The sequence below is a fragment of the Mesoplodon bidens genome (assembly GCF_964165515.1).
Source record: "Mesoplodon bidens genome assembly, chromosome: 18".
Classification (NCBI taxonomy): Eukaryota; Metazoa; Chordata; class Mammalia; order Artiodactyla; family Ziphiidae; genus Mesoplodon; species Mesoplodon bidens.
Genome location: NC_138175.1, coordinates 31,867,647 through 31,892,307, shown reverse-complemented (window position 1 = coordinate 31,892,307; position 24,661 = coordinate 31,867,647). Strand labels below are relative to the sequence as shown.

General features: G+C 36.2%; 1 protein-coding gene across 2 annotated transcripts in view; it reads left to right on the top strand.

The window, feature by feature from the left end:
* RBL2 (RB transcriptional corepressor like 2) overlaps positions 1 to 24,661 on the top strand; it is a 50,986-nt gene that overhangs the window by 24,190 nt on the left and 2,135 nt on the right. For both annotated transcript variants that reach the window (XM_081216485.1, XM_081216484.1), the window contains exons 10-21: positions 1,508 to 1,617; positions 2,330 to 2,433; positions 3,735 to 3,872; positions 5,334 to 5,498; positions 6,017 to 6,128; positions 8,710 to 8,979; positions 9,177 to 9,457; positions 9,558 to 9,734; positions 14,281 to 14,352; positions 15,097 to 15,202; positions 16,165 to 16,370; positions 16,982 to 17,146. In XM_081216485.1, the coding sequence (XP_081072611.1) occupies positions 1,508 to 1,617; positions 2,330 to 2,433; positions 3,735 to 3,872; positions 5,334 to 5,498; positions 6,017 to 6,128; positions 8,710 to 8,979; positions 9,177 to 9,457; positions 9,558 to 9,734; positions 14,281 to 14,352; positions 15,097 to 15,202; positions 16,165 to 16,370; positions 16,982 to 17,146 (1,906 nt within the window). The remainder of the gene's footprint in view (positions 1 to 1,507; positions 1,618 to 2,329; positions 2,434 to 3,734; positions 3,873 to 5,333; positions 5,499 to 6,016; positions 6,129 to 8,709; positions 8,980 to 9,176; positions 9,458 to 9,557; positions 9,735 to 14,280; positions 14,353 to 15,096; positions 15,203 to 16,164; positions 16,371 to 16,981; positions 17,147 to 24,661) is intronic.

The window sequence follows — 24,661 nt, the reverse complement described above, 5'->3', positions numbered from 1 at the left end:
ACTAGTAGGAATATCAGGGAGCATTAGTGAAAAACACAATAGAGTGACTTTCATTACCTGTGCATAATTTTTGGCAAATTTATTTGACGAAATTACCTCCAAGACTGCTCCTATTCCTAAAAATTTATGATTTAATGATGTAGACTCTATAGGAGCCAATTTGATTTCTGGTGATATGGTGTAAGAAAGCCCTGTATAAACATACAGTAATTTCCCACTCATAGCTAGACTCATTAAATACCAAGGCTGACTAATTTTCCTGTACATTTTCATGAAGTCTGCTTATTCATAAACTTGATTGTGATTGACACCCAACAGGGTTTGTCTGTATGGCCTCTTCCTAAGTCATATTTCTCAGATGGACCTTGTTTACCTAGAATTCAGAAGCATTTTATAAATACATTTTAGAAGCCTGTCTTAACTGTTATGTCTTCCAGATCTCTTTACAGTCTCTAACTAGGAGTAGCAGCTTCTTTAATCTTAAATAACCATTAGTGGAGTTAAATATTGCCAGTAGATACTAGGTAAAACCAAAGAGTCCTGTTTTTGTAACCTCTGTGTATGTTCATAAATAAAATTCTGCTTGCATATGATATTCAGTAGCCATCTCTCCCGGGATTATAATTGATTATATTTCCTTTATAATTTTCTAAACTTGCTGCATTTTTATAGAGAATATTTATGTTTATGATCGAGATAAAGACATAGTTGTTACAAAAGCCCACATGGGGGCTTCCCTGGTGGCGCAGTGGTTGAGAGTCCGCCTGCCCATGCAGGGGACACGGGTTCGTGCCCCGGTCTGGGAAGATCCCACATGCCGCATAGCGGCTGGGCCTGTGAGCCATGGCCGCTGAGCCCGCGCGTCCGGAGCCTGTGCTCCGCAACGGGAGAGGCCACAACAGTGAGAGGCCCGCGTACCGCAAAAAAAAAAAAACAAAAAAAACCCCCACATTGGTGATCATCTGTATTATGCTTCTGCATTGAACATATATTGCCTTTCTAGTAAAAAAGAAAAAAGAAAAAAATCAATGAAATAAACTTCATTTTGGAGGAAAAAATGTAGAATGTCAGTAATGATTTATATAAGTTTGTTGTAGTATAGATCATATACCCCTTCTTTCTGTTTTCTTCTAGGAGTTCTTAATAAGAGTTGTACTGCCCTCTAGGGAAACAGTTGAGGGCAATTTTGTTTGTCATCAGTGATTGCAGATGTGTAGACTAGGTGGGTCATGCACATCAAATAGGCACAGGTCAAAGTTGCTAAACTTAACTGCAATAAAAGCTACAGCTCCAGGAAAGAAATATTTTTTCATTCAAATGGTAATACTAACACCTTTGATAAGGAATTATGGGATCTCCTGGATTAATAGGGAAGTGTATAGTTTCTGTTTGAAGTATTTTATATTTACAGGTTAAAATTACTCTGAAATTACAGAGTTGTAAATAGCTTATCACTTTGTGACTTGACAAAACGTTTAAATCAGATAATTTCTTCTTATTTTTTTAGGACGTGTTCCAGAGATCCAACCCAGGCTATAGCCAACAGATTGAAAGAAATGTATGAAGTATATTCTCAGCATTCCCAGCCAGATGAGGATATCAGTAATTGTGCTAAAGGTAAGGCTTAATATTATCTATATTGTTCTCATCTTTGAAACTTAACTACATGCATTCCTTTCTTGGAAACTGAGTCCGAAATATGAAGAAAAAATTTGACTTTAGACTGAGGGCCAGAATATGGATGTCCAACTTTTCTGTCAACCAACTGATTTCTGGGCCATTCTCAATAGAGAGAAATTTTAGACTGATAATCTTTATTATGTTGGACTTATGGCATTTTTAAAAAATCTTTGGTTTTCATTTGTAGACTGGATTTTCAGTATAGAACTATAGTGATTCTTCAAAATGTTAAGAACAAGGACAGAATATAATAGTTGTTACATGCCCAGACCCACTGAAGTTGTTTGATGTCATGAAGTATGAATACCAAGTAGGAGTGGAATAATAAAACAATTACATACCTCTTAGCATAGAGCTGCTCTATTCAAAATACAACAACAAAAAAAAGTGTGAATCTTGATGGAATGCTATTGCAGTTTTTATGTGCAAGTTTCATTTCACAATTTTAGAAAAATTTCAGTGTTACCAGGAAGAAGAAATTAAGGAATCTTAGAGATGATTGAAATAGCAACTGTACAAAGTACATGTATATGAAGTGTTGGGTTGGTTTTTAAATTTTATTCTGCTGTAGGGGATGGGATGGACCCTCATTTTCCACAATATTTATGTTCTTTGCATTTGATTTTTGTGTTTTTTATTATTTATGCAGAAATTGCCAGCAAACATTTTCGTTTTGCAGAGATGCTTTACTATAAAGTATTAGAATCTGTTATTGAGCAGGAACAAAAAAGACTGGGAGACATGGATTTATCTGTGAGTAAATAGCTAATGTACTGAGCACCACAATAAAATGTAGTTTCCTTTCAGCCCCACCCACCAAAAAAAAAGCCATTATTGGAAAAATAACATATGGCTTTGAGGGAATAAGATGGGCATCTAAGGAAACTTGTGTTCTGAGTCCTCTTACGTCCAGTCCTCCACTTAGTGTTTCTCATTGCAGCAGTTTCTGTAGTCAAGGATTAAAACATTCAGACTTAACCTTAATTGAGGTTTTTAAATAACATAGAGTTTTAATTCAAGCCATGTATAGAATAAATTGAGTATTGACTATATAGGAATTTAACATAAATATTCAACCATTGATCTTTGGCTAAGATAATTTTTCTAGATTGTACAAGTGATATTACTTTTAATGACATCAATAAAAATAATTTTTTAAAATTAATTTTTAAAAACATTTTAGAGAAAATTGTAAAATTGACAAATAATTGTTCTAACTCCTTGTAACTATTTACACTTCTCTTATTCTATATAAAAATCTGGCTGTGTATACAATGGAATGTTACTGAGCCGTAAAATAGAGTGAAATTCTGCCATTTGCAGCAACATGGATGGACCTAGAGAATATTATGCTTAGTGAAATAAATCAGACAGAGAAAGAAAAATACAGTATGATATCACTTACATATGGAATCTAAAAAATATGCGAAACAGAAACAGACTCATATATAGAAAACAAACTTGGGTTATCAAAGGGGAGAGGGAAGGGGGAAGGGGCAAATTAGGCGTATGGGATTAACAGATACTAACTACTATGTATAAAAATAGGTAAGCAACAAGGATATATTGTATAGCACAATTATAGCCATTTTCTTTTTTTTTTTTTTTTTTTTTTTTTCTTTTTGCGGTATGCGGGCCTCTCACTGTTGTGGCCTCTCCCGTTGCGGAGCACAGGCTCCGGATGCGCAGGCCCAGCGGCCATGGCTCACGGGCCCAGCCACTCCGCGGCATATGGGATCCTCCCAGACCGGGGCACGAACCCGTATCCCCTGCATCGGCAGGCGGACTCTCAACCACTGCGCCACCAGGGAGGCCCGCCATTTTCTTTTAATAACTTTATTTAGAGTATAATCTGCAGAAATACTGAATCACTAGGCTATATACCTGAAACTAATATAATATTGTAAATCAACTGTACTTCAATAAAAATATTATATGGCTATATATGGTTGTAGGAATTTAAAAGGCCATTTTAGGACAATTTTTTAATTTTGAAAACATACAGAAGGGTATACAAAGGTTTCTAAGTGTTAAAGCTTTGTTTTTTTTAATAGGGCATTCTGGAACAAGATGCATTCCACAGATCGCTCTTGGCCTGCTGCCTTGAGGTCGTCACTTTTTCTTATAAGCCTCCTGGGAATTTTCCATGTATTACTGAGATATTTGATGTGCCACTTTATCATTTTTACAAGGTATTTTTAAAAATCTGAAACTGATGAGGAAATTGTAGATGAGATCCACTTCCTGTGGTTAGCCATCTAACTCATTTTAATATATGAGTACATTTCTTCTATTTTAATTACATATTTAATAATTTCCACTCTAAATGGGGAGCAGAGAAGAAATAGGAGTCTTAAGAACTATATATATTCTTTCAATGTATTATACAGACCTATTTTGTGTAAAAGTTTCATATAATTCCTCCTTTTGTCTGGTAAAGTCTTTTAGAATACTTTCATTTTATGAGCTAAGAAGGTTTTAGAAAAGTAGCAAACATACCACTAGCTAATCGTGATAGCAACCTTCTTTTTTTAAAAAAAATATTGACTTATTTATTTGGCTGCGTCAGGTCTTAGTTGCAACACGCGGGATCTTCGTTGCAGCATGTGAGATCTTTCATTGAGGCACTCAGGCTCAGTAGTTGTGGTGCAGAGGCTTAGTTGCCCTGCGGCACGTGGGATCTTAGTTCCCCGACCAGGGATCGAACCTGCATCCCCTGCATTGGAAGGCAGATTCTTAACCACTGGACCACCAGGGAAATCCCCACAACCTTCTTTTTTATTTTATGAAAATTAAATGAAAGTGTCTTTCAAAAAAAAAAAAAACAATTCCTTTTCACATGTTATATAGAGGCACAGAGTTATAGCATTGATTTGGTTTCCCTCTTAATATTGATTTAGTGTATGGATTTAATTCTCCTACAGTAGTCAAAACTAATTTTTATAGTGGCATAGACTGAATGTTCAGAGTTTTTAAATGTGAAATTTTGGGACTTCCCTGGTGGCACAGTGGTTAAGAATCTGCCTGTGAATGCAGGGGACACGGGTTTGAGCCCTGGTCTGGAAAGATCCCACCTGCCACAGAGCACCTAAGCCCGCAAGCCACAACTACTGAGCCCGCGTGCCACAACTACTGAAGCCCATGCACCTAGAGCCCGTGCTCCACAACAAGAGACGCCACCGCTATGAGAATCCCGTGCGCCACAGTGAAGAGTAACCCCTGCTCACCGCAACTAGAGAAAGCCCGTGTGTAGCAACAAAGACCCAATGCAGCCAAAAATAAAATAATAAATAAATTTATTAAAAAAATATGAAATTTTGAGTAATGTTTTTTAATCTCAATAGACAAGGCATGTTTTTTTAAAGATTTTTGAAATTTTTAATTTAAAGATTTTTAAAATGTATCACTATACAAAAGATTTTATATAATCCATATATGCAGTTTAAATAATTATTTATGAAGATAGTGAAAGGAAGAGCAGCTGTTTCGAAATAGTACTATTCTTTAAACTTGTAATTTTTGATAACGACTTTTTGTTTCTATAAATATGTAAAAAAGCTTATTTAAGTTTACCAATTTTGCTTTTGCACTTGAACAATTTTTTTGTTAAAAAATTATTACTAAACAAACCCAGACATTTTTAAAAATTTCAGGTGATAGAAGTATTCATTAGAGCAGAAGATGGCCTTTGTAGAGAGGTGGTAAAACACCTTAATCAGATTGAAGAACAGATCTTGGATCATTTGGCATGGAAACCAGAGTCTCCACTCTGGGACAGAATTAGAGACAATGAAAACAGAGTTCCTACATGCGAAGAGGTTTGTGAAAAGATGTTAACATCTTTCTATGATAAAAGTATATCAATATATAGTCTATTCATAATTCTCTTTCACCGACCACAGTTAAACTTAGCATCTTCCTCATGAGTATGGGAGGGTAATAGCTGGGTTTAATTTGGTACAATCACCCCTACATCTAAGAGGAACCAAGAGTCAGAAATAATTTGTGACTGCCCCAAGGTTTCAGTGACAGAGTAAGAGTTCAGTGTTCTTTCTTGATTTTCTAATCAGGTTTCTATGCCTTAAAATGGTTGTCCAATTCTCCAAATCAGTAAGGAAGGTTAATTTATATTTAGTATCCAATTATTAGATTTGAATTTTTTAAGCCTGCCAGAATTTTTTTTAACTTCAGTATGAAAGTGGAAAAGACAGGGGATTTTATTTAGGTAGAATAACTGATGAGCCAAGATAGTTTTCTTTTTCCTTAGATTATTATTATATTTCTAATTAAAATACTTTTTTGAATAATGGCATTCTGTGTAAACATTCCCTAATAGGTCATGCCACCTCAGAACCTGGAAAGAGCGGATGAAGTTTGTATTGCTGGCTCCCCTTTGACTCCCAGAAGGGTGAGTGAGGTTCGTGCTGATGCTGGAGGACTTGGCAGAAGTAAGTTTAAAATATTAAGGGAAGTATTTTGGGGCCTAGCATCTGGAGATTTAAATTCCATCTAAAACTACAAGTGAAGTTAGTAGGGTATATATAGAAGAAAATATTCTGTACATTATAGTACCACATGGATCACTTTAATGCTTTTGAAAAATATTAAAGAACACAGGAAAATGCATGAAAAGTCAAGTGTCTTTTAAAATTGATAGAATGCTGTATATTAATGTGATTCCTATTTTTTAAGTGTATTTTTTTTCTATAAGCATGAAAAAGGGCTGAAATGGAAAAACCAAACTATTAATGATTATTGTTGGGTAATAGAATTCTAGGTGATTTCTGTAAATTTTTTAAGATGAATATGTATTACTTTTAAAATCGGAAGAAACAGAAAAATCTTCTTAAAGGTAGAGTGTATGATCTAATTAGGTACAGATGAGCCACAGAGTTAAGAGGACTGAATGGCCTGAGCATGTTCAGCTTTTTTTTTTTTTTTTGGCTGTGCCTTGCAGCTTATGGGATCATAGTTCCCTGACCAGGGATTGAACCCGGGCCCTGGAAGTGAAAGCAAGTCCTAACCATTGGACTGCCAGGGAATTCCCAAGCATGTTCAGCTTTGACTCTTGTCAGTTGAGCAGTGCTACCCTGGTTAATACAACAGCATTGCTGGCCCTGAGGTACAGAAAAGGGAAGTTTTGCCTTTCATCTGGTTACATTTTAGGCAGTTCTTTATAACATCTGCCAGGTGCAACATTTAAGTTTACATACTTCAGATAAAACTACTTTTTAAAAAAAGCAATTCTCTAAATCCAGAGAGTTCTAAATCCTTGGATTCCATTAGAAGGATATTCTTGTTTCTAGATCAACTTTTTAATGTCATTGATAAGCACTGGCTATAGAAGAAAGATCAGTTTTAAAATGAGGAATCACTCTGTGTCAGTGCATACTCAATGAATATGGATGATCTATATGAAAACTTACTCATTTTTGAAAGAGGAGGCGTATGGCTTAATGGTTTATTTTTCTGCTTATTACCCACTCAGACCCATAGATCTGTTAGCTGGTCTTCATCAGTCCTATTTCTGTAGAGTTTTTCCTTCCCTAATCAATGGATTAGGACTTGACTTTAAACTTCATTTTTTTGTACTTATCACTTCTCCATTTTCATGAGGTCTTTTAATATTTTACGAGATAATGATCATAATTTGAAACACTTTTTTTTTTTTGGCCGTGCCACGTGGTAGGTGGGATCCTAGTTCTCCAGCCAGGGATCAAACCTGTGTCCCCTGCGTTGGAAGCATGGAGTCTTAACCACTGGACCGCTAGGGAAGTCCTTGAAACACTTTTTAAAAAATTTTATTGAAGTATAGTTGATTTACAATGTTGTGTTAATTTCTGCTGTATAGCAAAGTGACTTAGTTATACATATTCTTTTTCATAATGGTTTATCAAAGGATATTGAATATAGTTCCCTGTGCTATACAATAGGACCTTGTTGTTTATCCAGAGATAATGATCATAATTAATGTATTCTTCCTAACTCTGCAGCTTTGTTCCAAATATAAATCTAGTACATTTATTTGCTTTTGTATCACCAGGAAATTATAATGTTAAGCCACAGTCTGTCAGAACTACTCCTGTCAGTCCTCTTATGAACTCCCTACATAGATTTTAGTATTTACAACCCAGTGATGTGCAGTTTTTACAGCTGGACATGGAAGAGGGAAAGGGATGCCTCTCAAAAATTCAGACAGCGGTGTGAATACTTGACTATAATGGTTAACAGAGTTTTTGTGTGGGATGTTGAAAAAGCTTTGGAAAAGATGGTGTTGGTGTTTGCACAGCACTGTGAATGCAGTGCTGCTGAGCTGTACACTTAACAGCGGGTGAAATGCCAAGTCCTATGCTATACGTATTTTACCACAATTTTAGAAAGCTAGTAATATACCCAGAACCACTGAATTATACAGTTTAAGTGGGTGAAATATGTGTGAATCGTATCTCAGTAAAGTTGTTTAAAAAAAAAAAAACTAAGCTTAATTGAATCCAACACATGTATGTCCATTCTTGCTAAAGAACCGAATTGAATTTTAGTAACTTTCTACAGGTAAAAAATGACAAAGATGAAAATGTATAAAACAGGGGGTAAATGCTCCCAGATGATACATAGTAATATCAAATCCATCAAGTCTTCTTATCAAGTAGTATCTTTACAGTGAAATCACATCTTACATGAGTGTTCTGTAGAAACTGAATATGGTAGAAAAATAGAAAATTATTTAAATTACCCCTCAGTCCTCAGGACCCTGTGGTAGTGGAGGGCAAAGTCTAGTTTGATTTAGCAAAAGGTGGAGTGAAGAAGGGAACACTGTGAGACACATAGAGAAAAATCCTTTCTTTAAATTTTGCTCTTAATAGTATTTAGTTGAATTTTCATTCATTGAATGTAGCTATGATATGACTCCTGTAATTTTTGTTTTTTGATTATATAGTATTTCAAACACTAATTAGCTGTGAACATCACTTCTAGGATGGAAGTCAGATCTGTCTCCTTGAGTTAAATGATTTTTTTTTTTAACCCTAGGCATAACGTCTCCAACCACATTATACGATAGGTACAGCTCTCCAACAGCCAGCTCTACCAGAAGGCGGCTATTTGTTGAGAATGATAGCCCCACTGATGGAGGGACACCTGGCCGCATCCCCCCACAGCCTCTAGTCAATGCTGTCCCTGTGCAGAATGTATCTGGGGAGGCTGTTTCTGTCACACCAGTTCCTGGACAGACTTTGGTCACCATGGCAACAGCCACTGTCACAGCCAACAATGGACAAACAGTGACTATTCCTGTACAAGGTAAGGAAGGCAGAGTTGAATATTGCGTTCCTTCTCTGTGGCACTTATTAGAAAGTTAGTCGAGATCTGGCTGGAATGATGATATGAGAGGAGTGGGGGAAAGGGGTTGGGAGGGGAAATAATTGAAAACCTCTGCCTGGAGAGTCTTATAGTATCAACATTTTCTTCATGCTTTTTTTCTCTGAAACAAATTTTAGGCATTGCCAATGAAAATGGAGGAATAACATTCTTCCCAGTCCAAGTCAATGTTGGGGGGCAGGCACAAGCTGTGACTGGCTCCATCCAGCCCCTCAGTGCTCAGGCCCTGGCTGGAAGTTTAAGCTCTCAACAGGTGACAGGAACGACCTTGCAAGTCCCTGGTCAGGTGGCCATTCAACAGATTTCCCCAGGTGGACAACAGCAGAAACAAGGCCTACCTTTAACGAGCAGCAATATTAGACCCAGGAAGACCAGCTCTTTATCGCTTTTCTTTAGAAAGGTAATTTTTCTAAAGAAAAATGTACCCTTACCAGTTCTAGAGCTTGGGAAATACAAGGGTTAGATAAACAAAGTTTGAGATATTTTTGTTTATCTACTAGGTTTATCACTTAGCAGGTGTCCGTCTTCGGGACCTTTGTGCTAAATTGGATATTTCAGATGAACTGAGGAAAAAAATCTGGACCTGTTTTGAATTCTCCATAATTCAGTGTCCTGAACTTATGATGGACAGACATCTGGACCAGTTGTTAATGTGTGCCATTTATGTGATGGCAAAGGTGAGTACCATTAGGAATTTAAAGGAAAAAGTAAAGATGCTACTTCCTTACTCTCAGAACACTTTTAACAGCTTTATTGAGATAAAATTCACATACCGTATAATTCACTCATGTAAAATGCACAGCTCAGTGGATTTTAGTACATTCATAGGTATGTGGGACAATCACCAGTCAATTTTGGAATATGATATTCCATTGTATGCATATATAATACTTTGTTTACCAGTAATCAGTAATGGACATTTAGATGATTTCTACTTTGGGGCTATTATAAATAATGCTGCTATGAACATTTGTATACAAGTTTCTGCGTGGACATCTTTTCATTTCGCTTCTGTATATACCTTGGGGTGGATTGTTGGGTCATAGGGTAAACTCTATGTTTATTTGAGGAACTGCCAGACTGTCTTCCAAAGTCATTGCACCATTTTACATTTCCACTGATAGTATATGAGGTCCTTATTTCTCCACATTCTCACCAACATTTTTTATTATCTGACTTTGTTTTTTAAAATAATTTATTCAGGCAAAACTCACATAACATTACCCATTTTAAAACAAACGTTTCAAGTTTTAAAATTGGTAACTTGGGGCTTCCCTGGTGGCGCAGTGGTTGAGAGTCCGCCTGCCGATGCAGGGGACGCGGGTTCGTGCCCCGGTCCGGGAGGATCCCCCATGCCGCGGAGCGGCTGGGCCCGTGAGCCATGGCCGCTGAGCCTGCGCGTCCGGAGCCTGTGCTCTGCGGCAGGAGAGGCCACAGCAGTGAGAGGCCCACGTACCGCAAAAAAATAAATAAATAAATAAATAAAATAAAATAAAATAGGTAACTTTTTTCTTCTTTTTCAAGGTTTGTTTGGCTGGTCTAAATCCCTTGAAATTCTTTATGAATTTGTCAGTTCTGACTTCTTGTCACAAAGAGTCAGGTGGGGTTCAGATAGATATTATGTTGAGTCTGTAGATCAATTTGGGGAATATTGCTATCTTAACCATATTTCACTTTCTGATCAATGAACGTTTGGGACCTATGATTTTCTTTATGGGTAGTTTATTGATGGATGATTCTTTTTCTTGTTATGAGTCTATTCAGATTGTCTGTTTCTTCTAGAATCAATTTTGGTAGTGTATGTCTTCCTAGGAATTTGTCTGTTTCCTCTGGGCTTTCTAATTTGTTGGCACACAGTTGTTCATAATATTCCTTTTAGTCCTTTTTATTCTGTGTCAGTAGTAATTTAACAATCTCTCTTTTTATCTTAGTGTAGCTGAAGGTTTATCAATTTTGTTCATTTTGTCAAAGTACGAGATTTTGGTTTCATTTATTATTATATGCTCTAATCTTTATTATTCCCTTCTTTTTGCTTGCTTTAGGCTTAGTTTAGTTTAGTTTTGTTTATCCTGGCTGTGCCACACGGCTGGTGGGATCTTAGTTCCCTGATCAGGGATCGAACCCAGGCCCTCAGCAGTGAAAGCGCCAAGTCCTAACCCCTGGACCGTCAGGGAATTCCCTAGGCTTAGTTTTTGCTCTTCTTTTTTCAGTGTCTTAAGATGAATAGTTAGGTAATTAATCTTTCTTCTTTTTTACTATAGGCATTAAGAGCTATAAGTTTCCCTCTAAGCACTGCTTTAGCTGCGTCTCATAAGTTATGGTATGTTGTGTCTTCATTTTCATTCATCTCAAAGTGTTTTCTAATTTCTCTTTTGATTTGACTTACTGGTTATCTAGGTGTGTTAATTTCAGCATATTTGTGAGTTTCCCAAATTTCTGTTAATGATATCTAGTTTCAATCCATTGTGGTCAAAAAACACACTTTGTATTAATTACTTCAATCCTTTTAAATTTATTGAAGTTTCGTAGCCTAGCATATGGTCTATCCTGGAGAATGTTCAATATTCACTTGAGAAGAATGTATATTTTATTGTTGGGTGGAGTGTTCTATAGATGTCTGTAAGGTTTTTTAGTGTTTTTTATAGTGTTAAAGTCTTCTGTTTCTCTGTTGATCTTCTATCTAGTATCCATCCATTATTGAAAGTGGGGTATTGAACTCTCTAAATATTATTATTGAATTGCCTATTTCTCCCTTCATTTCTGTCAGTTTTTACTTCATATATTTTGGTACTCTGTTATTAGGTGCATGTGTGTTTTTAATTTTTGTACCTTTCTGATGGATTGACCCTTCATCATTATGAAATGTCCCTTTTTATCTCTAGTAACTTTTTTGTTTTAAAGTTAATTTTATAGTGTGATATTTGTATAGCCACCCAGCTTTCTTAGGGTTGCTGTTTGCATGATATACCTTCTTTCCATCATTTTCTTTCATATCTGTTTGTTTGTTTTAATGTAAAGTGTGTCTCTCATATAGGGAGTATAGTTCGATCTCTTTTTTTTATCTAGTCGGACAATTTCTGTCTTTGATTTTGTTGTTTAGTCCATTCATATTTTAACATAATTGTTGTAACTGGATTTACATCTGTCATTTTACTTTTTGTTTTTTATATATGTCTCATGTCTTTCAGATACTCTCTTCCTCCTTTACTGCTTTCATTTTCATGTGCATTCATGGCATTTTAATTTCAGTGATGACTTTTTAACTTTTTTTTTCTTAGTGGTTTCTTTGGGGCTTACCATATACTTTTTTTTTTCTTTTTGCTCTATCCCCCCCCCATTTTTTTGCCCCATCTTTATTGATATATAATTGACATATCACATTGTGTAAGTATAGAATGTACAGTGTGATGATTTGATACATGTATATATTGCATTATGATTACCACCCAGCTACTTTTTCTTGGTAGTAAGAATACTTAAGATCAACTCTCTTAGCAACTCTCAAGTATACAGTTCAGTTTGTTAACTATAGCCATCATGCTGGAAATTAGTTCCCCAAAATTTATTCATCTTATAACTGGAAATCTGTACCCTTCAATCAGCATCTCCCCACTTCCTCCAACCCCCACATATACATCTTTACTTATGAAAACCAGCTTCAAATTTATAGTAACTGAATGCCAGTGAGATACAGAAGCGTTAAAGGAGCTGAGAGAAGAAAGGAGTGCAAGTATTTATTTATAGCTTTTATCATATTAACCTTATTTACCATTTACTTATTTACCTTATTTCTCTCTGTTGGTTCCTGGGGATTTGAGTTGTCATCTGGAGTCATTTCCTTAGCCTAGAATAGCTTTCCTCCTAATCTCCTCCTTTGTGCTGTTTTTGGCAAATATATATATCATGTTTCTTCATGTATGTATGTTGTTTTATACAATTTTTAAAAAATCAGTTAAGAGAAGAAATATGCATTTTATACTCTCTTTCCAGTTACATAACGATCTTTAACATTGCTCTTTGTTTTTTCACGTGTATTTGAATTACTGTGTGGGGTCACTTAACTTTTATTTTTTAATTTTATTTAATCTATGTATTTGGCTGTGTTGGGCCTTCGTGGCTGTGCACAGGCTTTCTCTAGTTGCGGCAAGTGGGGGCTGCTCTTCATTGCAGTGCACGGGCTTCTCATTGTGGTGGCTTCTCTTGTTGTGGAGCACAGGCTCTAGGCGTGTGGGCTCAGTAGTTGTGGTGCACGGGTTTAGTTGCTCTGCAGCATGTGGAATCTTCCTTGAACATGTGCCCCCTGCATTGGCAGGTGGATTCTTAACCAGTACACCACCAGGGAAGTCCTGGGGTCACTTACTTTTAGTATGAAGAACTTTCCTTAGTATTTTCATGTAAGATGGTTCTGCTAGCAGCATATTTTCTTTCTTTATGTTTATGTGAGATTGTATTTATTTCATTTTCATTTATGAAAGATAACCTTGTTGGATACCGGATTCTTAGTTTTTACTTTGTCCATCGTCTCATAGCCTCCACAGTTTCTAATGAGAAGTTTTCTGTTACTTTATCAGAGTTTCCTAGTAAGCAAAAAGTTGCTTTTCTCTTGATGCTTTCAAGATACTCTCCATTTCTTGGGCATTCAGCTTTTTTACTATATGTCTTGGTATGGAGCTCTTTGCATTTGTCCTACTTGGAATTTGTTAAAATTTGTGGATATGTAGATTGTTTTTAAAATAAATTTGGGAATGTTTCAGCCTTTATTTCTTTGAACATTTCTTTTGGCTCCTATCCCTCCCCTCCTTCTGATACTTCCACACTCTCTTGGTGTGTCACATTTCTTTGAAGCTCTGTTAATTTTTCCTCATTCTTTTTTCTCTGTTCTTTGGATTGCACAACTCCATCTTCAGGTTTGCTAAATGTTTTTTGCCAGTTCAAATCTAGTCTTTCATTCCTCTGATGAATTTTTTGTTACTGTAATTTTTTATTCTAGGTCTTGGCTCAAATACCATTTATTCCCTCTGTTGTTACTGAATTTTAGTAGATTTTCTTGAATATATATTTCTTCATTTGTTATATGCCTTTTAGGGCCATTTCCAGAGGCTTTAAATGATGTTTTTTTCATATAATTTTCACCAGTTTCACTGGGGAGCAGGTTCACGGACCATCTCATAGTATTATGCTGGAAGTCAAATTCTCTCTCAGAGTACTCTTATTCTTTGCCAGGTCACAAAAGAAGACAAGTCCTTCCAGAATATTATGCGTTGCTATAGGACTCAGCCACAGGCCCGGAGCCAGGTAACTTACTACATTTTCTCTCATGGTTGAAAATAAAGATCAAAGTCTTTGAGGCACACAAAAAAGTTAACTACAGTTGATTCTGTGGCCTTTTCTCCAGGATAAAAAACTAAGATTCTACTTTAAGGGAAGTCTTTATTTTAATCTTATTTAATTATTGATAGACAGCAACACATCTTGATTAGCAGACAGCTACACATCTTGATTAGTTTAAGTTCTTAAGTTCTCTTTTCACCAAAAGGTAATGATGTGAAATAATTGATTCCTTTTTAATTCAAATAATCACAAGATAGATGTAAATTAGGAAGCTGTTTGGATTCTATGTCACCTTGAATTCAGTCTGGTTTAGGAAACATAATGCTGTACATTTAACCAAAACAGCATTAAGTGAAATGTTAAAACTCTTTTTACCTTTAATGCTACTCATTTGTTTCAAGAGGTAGGTAGGTATGTGAGATCTTTGTATTGATATTTGACTTAGAATGACTTGATTTTACAATTGCATATTATTACTGCTCTGTAGTATTGTGGGCAGTACTTGGAAGTTGAAGCCTGACAGGCCGTGATGTAAATCCTGTATCTGTTATTTAATAGATATGTAACCTTGGCTGCATTTATTAACCTCCCCTGAGTAGGAAAACTACTACTATATGGAGTTGTGAGAATAACATGTCAAAGTCACATAGTCTAGGATGTGCTCAATAAATAACTCGTTTCTGTTCCCTTCTCATGACCTGTCTAAAGGTGTATAGAAGTGTTCTCATAAAAGGGAAAAGGAAAAGAAGAAACTCTGGCAGCAGTGATAGCAGAAGCCATCAGAATTCTCCAACAGAACTAAACAAAGACAGAAGTAAGTGGGATCTTTATGAACTTATAAAATGAAATTAAGAGCTTCTCTTATTTTTTAGGCCTAGGACTAAGGATTAATAAATTACTGTTGTAGAAACTATGAAAATATTTTATTGGCAAAAGATTTGTTGGACAATAAACCAAATTCTAAATTTAGTCACAGAGCTGTTTGTCCTTTATCCCGTGGCTTTGAGGCACATTGTGCATAAAATTTTTCTCTAGAGGGATTAGCGAAGGATGGAGAAGGCAGGCATTTGTTGACTTGAGTTCGAGAAAAATGTGGCATGTCAACAGAAACCATGCTATGGAAACACCATCCTTAATTGTTGGTTTATACCACTTAATGCAGGGCTCAGGTCCTAGAAAGCTTGGTGCAAATTAATGAAAACTACTCAGTAAGCCCTTGCTACATTAATAGCATGGTAGTACAGTTAGTATTTTTTTTTATTAATTTCTTTTTGGCTGCATTGGGTCTTTGTTGCTGCGCGTGGGCTTTCTCTAGTTGCGGCGAGCTGGGGCTACTCTTCGTTGCAGTGCGTGGGCTTCTCATTGTGGTGGCTTCTCTTGTGGAGCACGGGCTCTAGGCGTGTGGGCTTCAGTATTTGTGGCATGTGGGCTCAGTAGTTATGGCTCACGGGCTCTAGAGCGCAGGCTCAGTAGTTGTGGCGCACGGACTTAGTTGCTCTGTGGCATGTGGGATCTTCCCGGACCAGGGCTCGAACCCGTGTCCCCTGCATTGGCAGGCAGATTCTTAACCACTGCGCCACCAGGGAAGCCCTAAAATTAGTATTTAATATCTTATCTTTGCTTTGCTCCTTGGTATGAAGAATAAGAGTGCCCATTTGCTGCTATTCAGTAAGTAGAGCAGGTAGCCATTCACCCTTATCTTACTGAATTTTCTTTTTAAAAGCAATCTGCACTAGCAGTCTTCCTGTTTAACACTTTTTGTTCCACCGGTTATAGCCAGTAGAGACTCCAGTCCTGTCATGAGGTCAAGCAGCACCTTGCCAGTTCCACAGCCTAGCAGTGCCCCTCCTACACCTACTCGTCTCACAGGTGCCAACAGTGATGTGGAAGAGGAGGAGAGGGGAGACCTTATTCAGTTCTACAACAACATCTACATAAAACAAATTAAAACATTTGCCATGAAGTACTCACAGGCAAATGCAGTAAGTTTGATGAGGATTATTTCACACTTTTTTCACTTATGAGGAATGAGGAATCACATGTTTGAGCTGCTTCTGTGTAAACTAGTTTTACAAATAATTCTTTTTGTTAAGTAAGACTAAGGAAGTCTCTAACAGAAATAATGGGCTTAACCAACATAATTTCTACTGTTATGAAGCATTAAACAAGATGATATTTGGATTCCCTACAAAGTATAGTAATATGAGACAGATTGCATAGGTTCAAATTATCCAAAACTTACCAGTTTTGGTGATCCTGCAAGTTATTTAACTTCCTCTGTACCTCGTTTCCTCATATATAAAATGGGACTAGAAGTAGTCCCTCACTTATAGGGTTGTTGTGAGGATTAAATTACATAATGTATTTAAAATGCTTAAAACAGTGACTGGCACAAAGAAAGCACTTAGATGTTTGCTATTTGTATGATTTGCTTTAGGTTTAATTTTTGCTGCTAATACATCACTATCTACCATTCATAAAGCTACTGGTTTATTATACCTCTTCACTCTTTCAATAAAAATAACCATTTTCAAAAAAAGCACCTGGTTAGAAATTTCGTTTACCTTTCTTAGAAATTTTTTTTGTTAAACAGATGGATGCTCCTCCACTCTCTCCCTATCCGTTTGTAAGAACAGGCTCTCCTCGCCGAATACAGTTGTCTCAAAATCATCCTGTGTACATATCCCCGCATAAAAATGAAGCAATGCTTTCTCCTCGAGAAAAGATTTTCTACTACTTCAGCAACAGTCCTTCAAAGGTGAGCCTAATATAAATATTGGCCTTTATTAACCCCAAAATGCTTAGGATTCTAGAAGCAGGGTTGTTGGGAAACCCTCAGTACTCCCATGAGTGATGGGATCTGTCAAGGAAGAGTGACCGGTAAGTCCCAAAGCAGCAAAAAACAAGGGTTTGGGGGGAGAACTTTAGAGCTGGAAATAGGGTAAGGGATCTGGATTTTCATTCCTCCCTTTTCCTATTTGTATATTTGAATATTCTGCTATAAATCTGGAATTTTATTCCATTTGTAAAACTTTAAAATTCCAAATTTGTTAGGGAAGGAAAATTTCGATCCCTTAACTGATTTACTAAGTGCCTCCTCCTGGGATAGGAAGTGTCTCTGTCCTCTGGATTCTTAGTCTAAGGGGAGAAATGGGCATTTTGGACACTTGGACAGTGTCACATTTGCACAGATTTAAGTGGTAGCATCTGCCTCAGTCTGCAATGGGGAGGGAAGCATGAGTGAAGCCTTAATGGATGAAAAGTTAGCAGATTGCTGAGGGGTAGAAGGAAGGGCATCCAGGATGAAGCAGATAAGGGAAGGGAAACAAAGTTCTTGAGGCAGTAAGGCTAGATCCCTAGGAATCATACGCTATGTTAAGGAGTGCACCTGCATCTTAAAGGTCCTTAAGTGATATTTGTATTTATAGATTGCTTAGGAAAAACACATATATAACACATTGCCTAGACTCTCAAAAAAATGCCAGTATCATGAAGAGATAGATGGTAGGGCGAGTACTGATAGAGTAAAGGAGACTAAAGAGACATGACAACCAAATGCAAGGCATGATGACCTTTGATTGGATCCTGCATAGAAAAGCACAGCTATAAAGGATATTTGGGGGACAAGTGGGAAAACTGAATATTGACTTTAACATTAATGTTTATCTTTAAATGTCTGTTAAATGTCTTTGGTATTGATGATGGTACTAGATTATATAGGAGAATATGTTTTTAAAGTATTCAGAGATGCAGTGTCCCAGTGTCAACAACTTACTTTCAAATGGTTCAGCTAAAAAGAAAATTATAGAGAGAACAAAGGTGGTAAAATGTTAATGATAGATAAATGGGTGCTCAATGAACTATTCTTCTAACTAACTTTTCTGTAGGCTTGAAATCTTTTGGGGGAAAAAGAAAAAGTTGGGGGAAACAAGTAAAAATGATAGCAGCAAAAATCTATTAGGAAATGTTTTTCCATTGTATTTTCTACAGTAGTAACAAAGTATCACATGCCTTGGAATAAATTGATCCTGTGTAGAAAACTTTTTTAACTTGAATAAGAGATTTTTTAAAAACTGGAATAAATGAAGATATACTAATGTTTTTCAGTAGGAAGACCAAATATTAAAAAGATACAGTTTCCTCCAGCCATTACATAGGTTTAATCTAATTCCAATGATAACCCAGTGGAATTGTGAAAGCTGGAAATATAAATCTGCAATAGCCCTGAAAGGCAATTTTAGTTGGTGGAAACGGCTCTGATACTCCTCTATTAGTAGATTTTCATCCTATACCAAATAAATTCCAAATGGATTAAAAAGTTAAATGGAAAAAATGAATTGGAGTAAGAATATTCAATTCAAAAGGCCAAAAAAGGAAGAAGATAGCAAATAGCAACTAAATATAAATGGTCTAAATATACCAATTAAAATGCAGAAATTGTAAGACTGGACAAACAAGGAAGACCTAACTGTTTTACTGCTTATTAGTAACCCACTTTAAATATAGACACAAATAGTTTAAAGTAAAAGGATGATAACCTAAATGTCCCATTAACTGATGAATAGATAAATCTATATCCATACAAGGGAATATTACTCCAATAAAAAGGACGTTCTGATACATGCTACAACTAGGATGGACCTTGAAAACATTGTTAAGTGAAAGAAGCCAGTCACAAAAGGACAAATATTGTACTTCGGTTTCTATGAAATGTACAGAATGGGCAAATTTATAGAAGCAGAAAGTAGACTAGTGATCCCCTGAAGGGAATGGAGGGTTTCAGCTAATGGATCAAGTTTCTTTCTGGGATGATGAAAGAGTCCTAAAATTCAATGTGGTGATGGTTGCACAGCTCTGGGAACATACTAAAAGCTATGGATTTGTATACTTCAAATGGTTGAATTATATGGTATATAAATTATATCACAATACAGCTGTTTTTAAAAAGAAAAAGGATGGACAAAGTTAACCTCTGCTAACACTAATCAAAAGAAAGCTGGAGTGACTACATTAGTATCATTAATATTGGTATCTGAAAGCAGATTTCAGAGCAGAGAATGTTATCAATGATAGAGAAGGTCATTTCCTAATTATAGAGAGGACATACAGTCTTAAATAGAAAAAAATCATTTACAGTCAAGAGATTTCAAGATAATTGCTAGAATAAGTAGACAAAGAAAAATCAGTAAGGATATTCAAGATGTAAACATTATCAACCAAACTGACTAAATGACACTAACAGAATACTCAACAGCATCAAGCTCACATGTAACATTTACCAAGATAGACCCACTGTGGACCATAAAACAAGTCTCAGTAAATTTTAAAGGATTTAAATAATGTATTTTCTCTGACCACAACAGAATTAAATCAGAAATCAATAACAGAAAGATATCAGGAAACCCCCCAAATTTTTGGAACCTAAACTGCATAATCTCTAAGAGTTAAAGAAGAAACAAAAGAGGGCTTCCCTGGTGGCGCAGTGGTTGAGAGTCCGCCTGCCGATGCTGGGGACACAGGTTCGTGTCCCGGTCTGGGAAGATCCCACATGCCGCATAGCGGCTGGGCCCGTGAGCCATGGCCGCTAAGCCTGCGCGTCCGGAGCCTGTGCTCCGCAACGGGAGAGGCCACAACAGTGAGAAGCCCGCGTACCGCAAAAAAAAAAAAAGAAAGAAAATAAAAAAGGAGAAATAAAAGAGAAATTGGAAAATATTTCGAACCAAATGAAAACAACATATCAAAATTTGTGAGATGCCATGAAAGCAGTGCTAAGAGGGAAATTTATAGCACAAAATATCTATATTAGGAAGGAAGGTGTCAAATTAGTGACCTAAGGTTTCACCCTTAGGCAACTAGAAAAGCAGGAATCAATGAAATAGCTGAAAAATAGAGAAAATTAAGGTCATTAAAAGCTAGGGGTTTTGTGTAGATTTTTAAAATTGATACATCTCTGTGCAGATTAATTGGGAAAGAAAAAGAAATGACACATTACCAATACCAGAAATGAGAGATTCAGTACCGGTCCTACAGACATTAAAAGTATAATGAAGGATAAAAAACTTTCTGCCAATAAATGCGATAATGCAGATGAAATGGACAAATTCCTTGAAAGTCAACATTTCCAAAATACACTCAAGAAGAAGTAGTCTCAGTAGAATTATATCTATTAAACAAACAATCTATAGTTTAAAAACTGTAGGCCCAGATGGCTTCACTGGTAAATTCTACCAAACATTTAAGGAAGAAATAAAGTAAAGATATATCATCTCATTAGTTGAAGAAAAAACATTTGACAAAATCCAACATTCATTCATGATAAAAACTCAGAGGGAACTTCCTCAACCTGATAAAGAATGTATACAAAAAAAACTCTACAGCTAACCTCATACTTTAATGCTGGAAGATTGAATGCCCTCCCTCGAAGATCAAGAATAAGGCAAGGGGGGCTTCCCTGGTGGCACAGTGGTTAAGAATCCACCTGCCAATGCAGGGGACACGGATTTCAGCCCTGGTCTGGGAAGATCCCACATGCCGCGGAGCAACTAAGCCCGTGCACCACAACTACTGAGCCTGTGCTCTAGAGCCCATGAGCCACAACTGCTGAAGCCCACGCACTCAGAGACTGTGCTCCGCAACAAGAGAAGCCACCGCAATGAGAAGCCCACGCACCGCAATGAAGAGTAGCCCCCGCTTGCCGCAACTAGAGAAAGCCCATGCACAGCAACAAAGACCCAACGCAGCAAAAAAATAAATAAATAAAATAACTCTATAAAAAAAAAGAATAAGGCAAGGAAGGATATCTGCTTTCACCACTCCTATTCAACATTAAAACTGTAGGTCCTAGCATATACAATAAAGCAGCTTAAAGATGGCATGCAAATGGAAAAGGATGAAATAAAACTATCTACATTTATATGATTTTCTACACAGAAAAATGACAAAATGTACAAAAAGTTACTGGAACTAATAAGATTAGCAAGGTTACATGATTAATATACAAAAACCAAGTGTATTTCTATATACTAGCAACAAGTAATCATAAGTAAAAATTTTTTAAAACAATGTAAATAGCTTTACAAAATTACAGATAAGTCTGACAAAAGATGTTCAAGATTCGTATCCTGAAAACTAGAACCTTGGTGAGGGAAATTAAAGACTGAGAAATGGACAGAAATATGTTCATGAATTGGAAAACTGTATCAAGATGTCAGTTTTCTTCCACTTAATGTATAAACTCACTCCAATTCCTGTGAAAATCCCAGAACTGTTTGTATAAATTAACAAACTGGTTCCAACATTTATATGAAGATGCAAAGGAAACTAGTTTCAAACAATTTTGAAAAAGTTGGAAAACTCACACTTATCTGATTTCAAGACAATATATAAAGCTACACTAATTAAGACAATGTAGTACTGGTGCAAGTACATACAGATTAATAGAACAGAATAGAATCCAGAAATGGAACACACATATATGGCCAACTGATTTTCAACAAAGGTGCAAAAGCAATTTAGTGGAAAAAGGACAGCCTTTTCAACAGATGATGCTGAAACAATTGGATATCCATAAACAAAAATAATAATAGTAAACTTGTGCCTATACTCTGTACCATACAAAAAAATTAACTCAGAATGGTCCATAGACCTAAAGGTAAAACCTAAAACCGAAACTTCTAGGAGAAACCACAGGAGAAAATATTTGTGAACATGAGATGCAACATCATAAAGCACAATCCATAAAAGATTGATAAGTTGGATTTCATCAAAATTAAGAATTTCTGCTCTTTAAAAGAAAAAACAAGTCACACTGGGAGAAAACTGTATGAATCTCATATCTGATAAAGGATTTGTGTCTACAATATATAAAGGATTATCAGAATTCAACAGGAAAACATCCAAATTGAAAAGTGGGCAAAAGATTTGAATACACTTCAGCCATTATGTGCCTATTAGAATGGCTAAAATCTAAAAAAATGAGAATAGCAAATCAGTGGCAATGATGTGGAGCAGTTAGAACGTTTATATATTGTTAGTAAGAATGCAAAATGGTTTAACGTAGCCATTATACCTGGAAAACAGTTTGGTAGTTTCTTTTAAAGGTAAACATATCTTTACCATATAACTAGCAATCTCACTCCCAGGTATTTACCCAAGTGGAATGGAACTTAGGTTCCTACAAAAACATGTACATGAGTGTTTATATTGACTTTACTCCTAATTGCCAAAAAGTGGAAAACCCGGGCTTCCCTGGTGGTGCAGTGGTTGAGAGTCCACCTGCCGATGCAGGGGACACGGGTTCGTGCCCCAGTCCGGGAAGATCCCACATGCCGCGGAGCGGCTGGGCCCGTGAGCCATGGCCGCTGAGCCTGCACGTCCGGAGCCTGTGCTCTGCAACGGGAGAGGCCACAACAGTGAGAGGCCCGCGTACAGCAAAAAAAAAAAAAAGTAGAAAACCCAAATGTTCTTCAACTGGTTAAGGGATAAACAAACCTGTGGTACACTCAGATAATGGACTACTACTCTGCAATAAAAAGGAACAAACTACTGATACACCAAGCAAACAGGTGAATTTTACTGTGTGTAAACTTAAGAAAAAGAGACATTTTGTGCAAAAAAGTTAAGTGTCAAGATCAGTAGCTTTCAGTCCTGCCTGTATATTATCACCACCTGGGGATATTTCAAAAAAAAATTCTAGCACAGAATTGGGAATTTCTCCAATAAATGATAGCAGTATTAGGCTGTTGGTTGGAGAAAGATTTGTCATCACAACTTAATAGGTGATGGCTGAGATCAAGGAAGAATATTGCAAAGCAAGAAGTATCTTGGGTCTAGAATTAACCTATGATATCCTAACATTTACACTACCATGAGAAAAGAATTACCAAACACCACACAAGATCAGGTAAGTTGACTGATCAATCATTAGTGATACTTGTTGGGGCAATTTCAGTGAATTGGTACAACTTGTTAAATAATAAGTTATGGTAACAGTGCTTATAGTACTGAACAGTTGGGAGGAAATAATACATCAATAAGGGATTAAACTATGATACAGATTACCACAGAATACTATATAGCAGTTAAAGAGGTGTGATCCATATATACTGATATGAAAAGACCTAAGACAATGCTAACTGAACAGTACATAAAATATACCATTTTAATTTTTTTGAAACCCCACTTAATGTTCATTATTATGTTTCTAATGAGTGCATTCCTAGAAAAAGAGAAAGCTACACAGTAGCCTGATTTTTTCAGTGAATGAATGATAACAGTAGGTGTCCCTAGGGATGGGGTGAGGACAAGAAGGTGTATTCTGTATGAATTTTGGGGGGCAATAAGAATTTATTCATTTTTAAACTATCATGTATATATTGTATAAATTATGGTGTATAAAAACACTGTACTGTTTATAAATTTATACATGTTAATGTACAATGTATAAAGGTATGTTCTACATTAATGTGTTATGTATAGTAAGGTACACAATTATACACTGCACAATATATACATAATATAATGATGTATACACATTATATACAAATAACATTTATACAATTAGTGTATACAATTAACAATTTAAGGAATATTCAAGTGAATGGGAGACTAGCGATAGGAAGTGCAGAGCAGACTTTGGGAGGCAAAGAGCAGAAGAGTCAGTCAGAGGACAGCTTTCTTAAGATGGTTGAAATTTGAGAAGGTGCACATACTGATAATGAAAAACTGGTGGTTTTATTTAAAATCTCAGAAAAGCCTATTATTTCAAAATAAAAGTAAAATATCTAGGATTTGGTTTAACACAATCTGGGGGGTGAGAAATGAATGAGGGGTATAGATCAAATAAGAGTGGCCAAAATTGTTGAAGTAGGGTGATGGTCATGTGAGGGTTCACTATATACTTCTACTTTCCTGTATGTTTGAAATTTCCTATAATAAATGCATATGAAATCTGCTCAGTATGCTTTCCACTAGGAAACATGGACAATGACATTAGCAGCACATGAAAAAAAATTTTTAACTACCAGAAAATAATGCAATAGCTAACTTTTGGGGCTTTGGAGAAACTTAGTGCTGAAGGCACCTATAAATAAATCCAGTCTCTCTAGCCCTCTGGCGAAGTTTTTCTCAATCCAAGTTCTTCAGTGTGAACCAGAGAATGCAGAAAATAATCTGCCTGAATTTTTCTCAATTCTCCCAAGGATGACATGTAACTAATATCAATACATTCTAGAATTCTAGATGATACTAATAAATTACCTACAATGGATGCCTT